Source organism: Penicillium nucicola, assembly GCF_028828085.1.
Source record: "Penicillium nucicola strain IBT 29836 chromosome Unknown utg000009l, whole genome shotgun sequence".
Classification (NCBI taxonomy): domain Eukaryota; kingdom Fungi; phylum Ascomycota; class Eurotiomycetes; order Eurotiales; family Aspergillaceae; genus Penicillium; species Penicillium nucicola.
Genome location: NW_026643133.1, coordinates 503,825 through 514,244, shown reverse-complemented (window position 1 = coordinate 514,244; position 10,420 = coordinate 503,825). Strand labels below are relative to the sequence as shown.

The window sequence follows — 10,420 nt, the reverse complement described above, 5'->3', positions numbered from 1 at the left end:
AGCTTGATCAATGTCTGCCCCCTCAACATCAGCTCGTACCAGTCTCATACATTCTTCATGCTCCGTGCTTTCAACTGGCAATCACATCCTTGCCGAGATCTCTGCCTGTGGTCCGATGAGATATGAAACTCTGCAATACTGAAAGCAAGAGATGACGACGTGCTGCTACAATAAATTGTGACAACTGATGAAAAGCAACACCTGCAGATGTTAGTTTTGGGCTTATGAGGATTTGGGATTCATATCGGAGACCGTGGTTTTTGCCTCATCCTGATAGGCATCAGATCCCCAATCAGTTGCACCAGACTGGATGACCTGACCTTCTTTGGTCGATTGAACCACTTTCTCAAAAGCTGGAATAGCGGATGGGTGATCTGGATGCATTCATAGGCATAGGCAGTGCTATTCTTTCTCTTGATTTCACGGAGAAAACCCTTTTGGTTGACCGAAATATGAGCATTTAAGGCTTTGTGGTATCCCACGATCACGTATCCTTTGGATGTGACTTTCTCAGCAATTTCGTGGTTGGAGTATGTATGCGACATTCCTTGGCAGTAATTTTGGCAGTATAGCGTCTGGCTGTGATGGATACTCCTTCATAATAATTAACCATAGTGACCGTAGAGCATTTGCCCAAATTGGGGTTGGTCAAATTTTGAAGTTCCGACGTATCGTGAGGTATAATGTCGCCAATTCTAGCATGGTCAGGATCGGCAAAAAAACATGATTTCAAAGAAAAGAGGAGTAACATGTTCAAAGAAGTAATAGTGGTAGAGAACTCATGTGGGAAACCGGGAATTTAAACTCGATTCCAACTCCTAGTCTGGAGATGCAGTAAGATAAACCGACACTCCAATCCGAAAGGTTCTTATATGATGAACGCATATCAATGATATCAGACTATTATTTATTCAACAGTCAATTCAGTTTATGAAGTGGCCATCACAAAATATCAAAGATGCGAGCTGCCTTGAATGTATACACTATCTACACGCCGACCAACCACGCCAACAGCCGCTCATACTATACATTTGTTTCATGCAATCGTTCTATGAATTACTACCTTTGCATCACATGAGAATCCCGTTAAACTGCTCTGCCCATGTGATATCGAAATCATATAATTCGAGCCCGCTTCGACCCAGGCAGGTTAGCGGGCTCAACGCACATCTTTTCTTCTCTTATCTGATTCTTCATGGGCCGTTTCTCTCTTTGCGTTATTCATTGTTTAGTCATTTCTGGGAGAAGAAAAGCCCTAGTTTCTATTAAGAATGAGCGTCGCGTTGCAGGCCGTCGAATAGACTCCGTGATTTCGTCATTATGAAATGATCTCCTAACTATCTATTTTGTATAGGTAGTGGTGTAAAATCTCAGCACTATTAATTTATAGTTCGCATTGTTGACACACGTAGCCATAATATCTCGCATTCAAGGTGGTGTTCTGGGGGTACTCATCCTAATTGGGCGGCCCGCTCACATTCCTTCTTCTAAAACTCCAGAGAAAACTAGCTTTAATCTTCCTAGAACAGAGAGGTTTCCTTTAATAATGTCATCGTGTCTGTAAAGAGTTCGGCTGTGGAAAGAAGTGTTGAATTTGTATTTTTTTGCAAAAGCTATTACGAAATGCAGCAGAAATAGAATCATACAAAAGGACAAGGCTACATAGATTTAACGAAGCATATTAGAGATCTTGTAATCTGGCGACAATAGTTGAACTAGAAAGTACGTTATCTGTGCATATATACATACAAATTGTTACAAGACTGATGACGTTTCAAGTGTCACAGGCGCGGTACCAAGGACCCTCGATCAGTGGTGCTTAGAATTAACGGTGTGGGCATGGGGCATAAGATCGTAACTTTTTTCGATTGTAGAACAGTAGGGATTTGATTAGTTGCACAAGCCTTGCGTCACTAGATCAGATGCAGATGCAGGCCATGCGTTGAGATATGGCATTAATTTGCCCTGTTGCTTTATAATTGACAAATATAATGAGAAGAATTTTGCTAGTCACATAACAAAGCTATAGCAATCGATCTGATATGTCAGATAATATTCGGTTTTTTTACTTAGACAAGTGCGTTTTCTAGCTTCTTTTTCGAGGTATCTCCCTTCGAGCGGTGGGGTGAGAAACGGTTGCGATGGACTGCACTGTTTCTCTTGCCTACAAAGTCCGATTACAAATACTACGCTTGCAGTAGAAGCTATAGCGACAATAGTCTAGCGAGTCTCATTTTGAAGAATGGGCGTTGTTCCGTGGATATAAGTACGAATATGACTGACTCCATCCCTGATGTACAACTCACAATGAGCAACATAATTGACCAAGCATACAGTACGCAACTTGCGGGCCGAGCGCTTCAAACCAGCACGGAATCTGACTGCTTGTCTATGACAAATCGGATGAGACTATGGCTGGGTCCCCATATAATCTAACGTTACTAGATTTAGCTCATATTACTCTATAGGATAAACTATCAGTAGATACTTCACAAGGGAATTATGTCATTCCTCGGTAGTTTTATGTGATGCAAATTGAAACGAGGTGACTCATGGTGCTGTTGGCCACATATATCTAGAGACTAGTCTTGTCATAGCTAAATCGATCAAAATCAACGTGCTCAATAATTTGGTCCGAGCCATGCTTGTTTGGAACAGACCCAGTCTATGTCAACATGAAGCTCTGTTTGTTGGCCTCAGACACGAGTTGGATTGATCCTAGTAGTTTTGTGTTCCCCTGCTAATGCTCTGTTCGTTGCTATCGCTATTTCGTGGAAATGGGCCTCGTGCCTCGCGACTGTGCGCCAGTGTCCCTGTCCACCCCGGACAAATGAGAGGCATAAGTATTATTGGTACTTTTCATCGTGATTACCTATGGTAGTTCCGAAATCCAGCCACAAGTGTCGAGTATGGTTCTTGTGGCCGCCAAATGCAGTTGCAAGTGGAAAAAAATCCCTGAAGAATCACACCTCCCGGTTTCTATTTCTCGCATGGACCTCTACACGTTTCCGCCATTATTTTGGGTCTGAAGATATGAACATATCCAATCTTTTCCTATATAGTGAAAGCGATATTGATTCAGTAATGGCAAGCATAGTATCAATGGTTCGAAGAGATAGCAAGCCCTAGGTACTGTATCAGTTTTTGATGCAGGCAGTCGTCAAACAACCGAGTCGTGGTGGAATTGAGTGTTCTCAGACCCACACTTACTATGGGCTCATAAAATCAACTACGATATACACGGGGCCAATACCAATCCGATATCACTTTTTTCACACCCTCTGACGTTGCTAGTGCCGCGGCATCGCTGACTTGAGCATCGATACATTTGATATCATCTAGCACAACCTGGGCCTGCTGGATGATAGACTCAGGCCAATTAGATTGAATCTCCGCATGAGTCTTCATTTGTAGTTCTGCCATGATACGGGACTTGATGGTTTCATATCCTAAGCAGATCTTCTGATCAAAACTTTTCAGTATCGCCCTTGCAGAATGGGAATCATTCCCACGCACGACTTCTCTGAGAGGCGATAAACCGTGCTTATTCACAAAGAGTGCATTAGCACCTTTCTCTAACAAGAGCTCAATCGCCCACTCACGTCGAGGTAGTCTCGGCTCACACGCTATCCAAAGCAAAGGCGTCCTGTCAGTCTCCAAATCTCGATCCTCGATATTTGCACCCGCTCGAATGAGCAAGTTAACAAGTTCTTTTATTCGCCGCCTCAATAACGTATTAGAAGGCTTACCCCGGTAATCAATATAGTTGTGTGCGACTTGAAGAACTGCTTGCACCAGGAGAGGGCATCCAGCCTGTGGAGCGCCAGCATAACGGATATTGACGTCAAAGCCGGCTTTGACAAAAACGTCAAAGCATGCTGGCTCGATACTGCTTGGCCAAGAAGGCTTAGCAGCCTTAATAAATGCACTTTGATGATCTTTGCGTTCCGGCTGGAGTTGAAGTCCAAGTTCAGTCAGTAGATTGAACGTCTTTGGCCCTGCTGAAATTGCTCCAAAGAGGATTTGTGCAGGTGGGTCATTCAAAGAAAACAAGGCTTGCAAGCCATGGTCGAGAAGAAATCGGGCGCTCTCGGGTCGTCCCTCAAGTATAGCGGCGCGTAAAGGAGACCCATAGAATTGATCCACGACATTTGTGCTTGCATTGTGCTCGAGTAAAAGTTTTACAATATCGTGACAGCCTGCGCTTATGGCCTCGAAGAGAGGAGTGCCCTCGGGAAGGCCGGAACGGCCAATGTTGCCGTCAGGGTAGGCTCCGTACCGAAGTAGTACCTTTGCCGCCTCGACTTGGTGATATTTGGCAGCAACATCTAGAGGATGGGGAAGATAATTCTCAACCCAGTTGTGTAAAGACTCATTAGGCATTCTCGAGTAGTCACCGAGAATACCATATCGCTTGATCATCTTCTCCATGAGGGCTATGCTGCCTCTTGCTATAGCCCCATGGAAAAGGGCCCAACGGTTTTGCCAATTGGATACAATCGTCTTGTCAACATCGATCCATCCCAATATCCATTTTTCTTGCTCGCAGGATTGCTGTGTCGGCTCGGAAAATACTTCCAGGATCTGTTCTATTTCCAATTCCAACGGGTCGGCTCCATACTCCTCGAGGAGCGCAGCTGCCGGGATGTTTCGACAGCGCACAGCCTCTAAGAGTGGATTAAAGCGAGCTACTGCGTTCACAGGGTTAAGCTCGGCACCTGCATTGATCAATAGCCGTAAGATCTTGAGGTTTTGGCTTGAGGGGGCAACAGCCGTGACAGCCTGGGTGAGAGGAGAGGATGTCAATAAGTGACTATTATCAGTCGGTCTCACACCAAGTTCAAGTAAGAGCTTGACAATTGCTGGGTCATGGCAGCGCCAGCCTACTGCTAGATCCAAGGGTCTAGCAGTGTACACGAGCTGGCAGTAGAAGTCATTGTCGGGCTTGAATTCCATGAGCGATTTGATCACTGTTTCATAGCGGCAGTGGATTGCGATCTCTAATGCCTTTGAAAATGCGTGTGCTAAGCTTGGAACCTTCAATTTATGGGAGGCTCCTGGGGGGTTTGCGTTATGTTCTTCTTCTAAAAACCTTGTGACGAGAGGACCATATCCATTATTTGCAGCAGCGATGATGACTTCTCCGTAATTCTCTAATGCGAAATCCTCCGCACACGTTATTCCCTGCACGACTGCCATATTCCCAAGATTAATCGCTCGAATTAGTGCAGCTTTCTGTTGTCCGTGTCTTATAACTTGTCGATATACCTGAGGGCTGAAAACGTGGTAAAAGTCTTTGTTCACTCGCAATAACACATTTCGATCGCTAAGATAGTGCAGCTGAGAAAAAATCCCAAGAAGCATTTCATTTGGTAGATCCAAAATGTGCCGCCTTCTCTGGCTACAATGTAGATTATCTGGCACTATAAAATCCCTGTGGCTCTTAGTAGTAAATTTAAGAGCAGTGACTTCCACACAGGATACGTTGCAGGTATTCAATAGGACTTGGCATATTGATGCTCTATCAACTGATGAAAGAGGATTGTCACAATAAATAAGATAAACTGCTTCAAATCTTGACTTTGAGCACCAGAGATCAAAAATTGGAGCGTAGGAATGTACGGCAAGGTGCACAGGCTCACACAAGCAGTTTAAGGTATAATTTTCCTTTCTAAATCTTGACTGGCTTTGCAGGGGCCAAGAGAAGGCTCGATTCAGAAAGCCCCAAAAGTTTCATATATAGATATGTGTACCGCATGAAATACCACTTTATATAATTCTGAAATGGCTAGTAGAGGCCGCAATGAACGGCTCAAGCTACTGTACGAATTCTGCTTCAGGTCATTTCCTTTCTTAGATAGCGGAGATTTGTTGACGAAAGAAGAGACAAGATAAAGCGAAGAAGGGCAGCACCATGGGCTGGCTATGGGCGAATTTGATTAGATTGGGATTTGTCGAATAATTCTCAAAATGGTGCTCTTGCGGGGTCTATAGTACGCAATTAACTCCTAGTTTATGTTATCTTCATACGAGCGACAATAAAATATAGTTTCATGACCAAATCATACGTACTAGATAAGTTAGCTCTCCATGTTTTATCGCCCATTCCGAACGAATTTATCCAGGCCGCCAATACCAGGACAGTATAACTTTGAAATCAGCTTTATTGATTGTAGTATATAATTCCGAAGTATTTGTACGATATAGGGTTATAATTAGATGGTAAAATCTTCAAAATGTTACAGAACTTCTTTTATGCGGTGGAATTACCCGATGTAAGATTGCGACACAAATATGTCAACGTTACTCTAAATTTGTACCTGATGGGTTTCTATTATCCAGGCTTCACAGTCGTGAGGGGCTTTACTTCTTTTTTGTCTCCTGACGATCCAGCTCTATGTGCTGTAGCTACACAGCATATATATTTAAAGGCATTTTTTCTTGTGCATGACAATAAATGGCCTGAAGATCTAGACCATAATTCCTCGGACTGTATTTCTGATTATCCCGAAGCATCGCACCACAATGAGACCAGAAACTGCCGAACCCCCTGTCATGAGACTGATTTACCGCACGCAAATGCTTCGAGCCGCAGTCCTAGAATTTGCTCAAAGTTAAGTAAATTCAATTCAAATAACGATTACCTAATTAGAAAGATAAAGCACCAAAGCCTCGATGCGTACACATCAAAGTGCCTAGGGAGAAGACCATTTCAGCCAGAGAAGGGAATCGAAAGAGGAAGTTCACGAGAAATGCATGAGATATCAGCATGTCAGGACCTCAGCCCACAGTAGTGGACATAATTTCACATCGGTACGCTCGACAACAGTACGTTGATCATGGAAAACCGAGTTCCCTGACTCAATAGTAAGGTAATCCAGTAACAAGGAGATTGGAACTGAGTAGCAATATTTTGCATAAATATGTCAAATATCATGGGTGACTTGCCTCACACAAGGGAATTGCGAAGCTTTCTGGACCACCCGACCCATTTGTTTGTTGTTATATGTACCGAACCCCCTCACTCAAAATACAGAGCAGTTTGACAATGATAAGATGGTATTGTCCTGTGTATTTCATGACTATTACAATTCTTTCTGGATAGCATCATGCCGACGTTTCCCCCCATAACAGAGCAAAATTTTATAAATCGACACCCTTCCTACTGCAGCCTCAGCCTCAGATTGTGTTCAGTATAAGCCAATGGAAATGAGCAAGCTCTCTCTGTTATCGACTGTCACTTATATAACATGCTAGACGACTTTCAATAATCAATTTTTTCCGCCATGACCCATTTGACGAAGTGCCCATCCCAGAGGAAATGCCAACAATGCGGACTGCCTGGAATTCGCTTATCTACGCGCCTTGGTAATTCCGACGAGTACACCGGTCACTCTTACTACAAGTGCGTCCCATGCAATTACTTGTTGGGCTGTTGCCCTTGCACCACGGCAGGAGCGATGCCAACCCCAACTTGCTCGTGTGGAAAGAAGAAGAATGGGCAATCATTATGCCCAGAGAGCCGCTCTCCCTGCAGCTTTTGCATACCAGCCCTGGAAGAGGAGCATGCATCTCATTTCCACGGTATGAATTCAGATTTCGATGAGGATTGGGAGGCAAATTGTAGCCCAGGCTTCATGGTTTCAAGATTCAAGGCAGTAGGCACGCAATTGTCTCCTCGCGCATGAAAGAAGTGCGTTCTGAGTTTTCATTGAGTATTTCTCGGTATAAACGGGTTGCAATCTACCATCGGGCATGCTACAATGACAAGATTGAGCGGCCCAGATATAACATCAACCAACTATTTTCTCTTCTATAAATTATGCAGTTGGAGTACGTATACAACGCATTTTGGCTCTAAGCTTCTAAGCCTGAAATTACTTATTGATGAATGTAGCCTCATTATGCATCGAGTCTGACACCCAAATGTGGTTTTACTTTTACTTGACTGATTATCCTTCCACTAGTGACCAGGTTTAAAAAGCCGTAATTTAAGTGTGTTATTTTTCCTGCTTCAAAAACTTGCACTATCCATGAGCTTTTGTGATTTAGCAATACACACACAATTTAACGCCCGGCGGCTCAGCCGAAAGGGCAACTATCTGACCTACTATACATGTCATAATATATATGGTACTGTATTTCCTTAGAGTCCATGCATAAAACCTTGCCATAAATGTCATTTTTAGCAAGCAGTCCCGCAGCGAATTCTCGTGGGTTAGTAATTTTGTTAGTAGGCTGGCTTGAAGGCGCTTCTCCAAGTGATCAACATCCTATTTTCGGCAGTTGAAGCGCGTCTACCATCTGTGACACGAGGTGGTTGGTGGGTTAGATCGGAAGAAAGGGTGATTAATGTTCGTCGGCATGGTTAGGTGGCCTCGAGTCGGCCCGTGGCGATGGCGAATCATATTGAGGCTCGTACCGCCTCTAAGTTCGGCGTCCACTTCTGATCATCGGAAGGGGACTTTCCTCCTAGGAAGAAGGATATATTTCCTCGGTGGGTGTTGGTGCATTGTACTAGTTCTGTCCGGTGTGCCGTTCATTTTTGACATCGAAATAGGAATTGTTCCACGGTCTCTTTCGCTTGTACACACGCACACTGGTCGGTGTCTGCTACTTTAATTCGATAGAAATATCTATTGAGTCGTGCCATGCCGGTTCGGAGTTGAGCCAGCACGCTCGCTTCTTTCCATGATAGTCGGTCATACTGCTGCCGGGTGTGCTGCCCGGGAGTGCTGCCCGGGAGTGCTGCATCAACTTGTTTTGCGTATCTCCCTGTGTTCCCTGACAGGTCATTGCTGGGAACTGCTCGGGACCGTGCGATATTTAGTGTTGTTGACTTCATTTCCGGGACGCGTGCTTGCGGGCGAGCATCTTCTTGTGTCGCGGCTCTGTCCTGTTCTTTCGCCAGACCCCGCAGTTTATTGTTTTCGCTCGTTGGGATCCACCGGATATTGATCTGGGTTCCATTTCTCCGTAGCTTTCTCATCAACTTGTACAGTTGGCAGACGAGTTCCTGGCCTGACTGTTGTCGGGGATTCCTTAGTGTCAGAGCCGTCGCTTCGTTGCTTGTGAGCAGTGTGATCCTATAATCCTTTAGTCCAATTACCATGTTTAGTGCGTGTGCCACCGCGGCTAGCTCCGCAGAGAACGGATTTCGCTATGCTCTAGCACCCAATGTGACGTAAAGGGTCTTCAATTTCAGTTTTGGGCTTAGGGTGGCTGCCTCTTGATCGCTACTCCGAATCCGACCCGCTCGTTGCGTGCCGAACTGCTCGTTGCGATCTGCATTAATCCGCCTGGTGCGGTCGGTGACTGTGAAGTTACTTCAACACCAGCCTGTACGCGCACTTTCCATGGTGCCAATTGAACGGATTGATGGTTTCCAGGGTTTCCATCTCAATGTTCTTCAGCACATCTGCTACTTGATACAACGGCGAACGGTGGTATCTTCCAAATTTCTTGATCTGAGCTGTACTCCTGCGGAGAGGGTTGGTTTCTGGCACTGTATGTATGTCCGTCCACACCTTCACGACCCGTCTCCAGAATCGATGCTGTGCGATGGCAATGTGGGCCTCCGCCTATGATACTGCACTGCACCCCGTTTGCAAATCAATCGATTGCAGAAGGTTCTGAACATTAACATAAAGTCCTCTCCCGTATGAAGACTTGAATTTTGTGGCCTTACAGTAGTCTCCGTCACCAGCAGCAAGGCAGGGCTCTCTAGTTGCAAAAGCCAAGCCAACGTCTAATCTCAAAAATTGCAATAGTCATAAAAACTCGGATGGAAAAAGGCGACCACATGGATGACTGTTGCCCAGAATGATACGCAACTAAGGCTATGTTACACAACTTCATCTTAGTCTCTCACCGTCTCATTACGCTTCTTGTCAATATTGGATAATATTGATCACGATAGCCGCGAAGGCAGGTAGCCTCGAACCATGCGTTATACATAGGTAAGATAGACTCCCACTTCATGACAAGGGGCGCACTTGCAGCTTAGGGCCTGCATTTTGGACAGTCAGTAGTTTCAATAGACATGCACTCAATGGATATTGTCAAAGAACGATATCTGAAATTATCTGGACTACCCACGCCTCGCTGGTTACAATTTAGAATAAGCAGGTTATCAGTTTGGGGGTGGAGCTCTCGATATCTTTGCTCCTGCGCTAGCCGTGCGTCTCCTGGGGCTGTGCCTATTACAGTCGATAGCGAAAACGGCTTCTACCCCCCAGACTGCCTTTCTTCTCCCAGGCCCCACTTCCAAGGCACTTGCCTAGGTCTTTTAATGGCCAGACCACACCAAGCTGAGGGCCGCCGTAAAAAACAAGGTACCTCGTACGACAACAACCAAGCTTCACTACTTAAAATTTAGAATGCAGATGTAATTTTACCAAGGAGCTACAGTACCGTACGC

General features: G+C 44.9%; 1 protein-coding gene across 1 annotated transcript; it reads right to left on the bottom strand.

The window, feature by feature from the left end:
- Positions 1 to 3,225: 3,225 nt before the first annotated feature.
- Positions 3,226 to 5,199, bottom strand: N7511_008484 (ankyrin; the record flags this gene model as incomplete). Its single annotated transcript, XM_057130861.1, has 1 exon — positions 3,226 to 5,199. One exon carries the CDS (start codon positions 5,197 to 5,199, stop codon positions 3,226 to 3,228), a length of 1,974 nt encoding a protein of 657 aa, XP_056981592.1.
- Between the last annotated feature and the right edge of the window lie 5,221 nt (positions 5,200 to 10,420).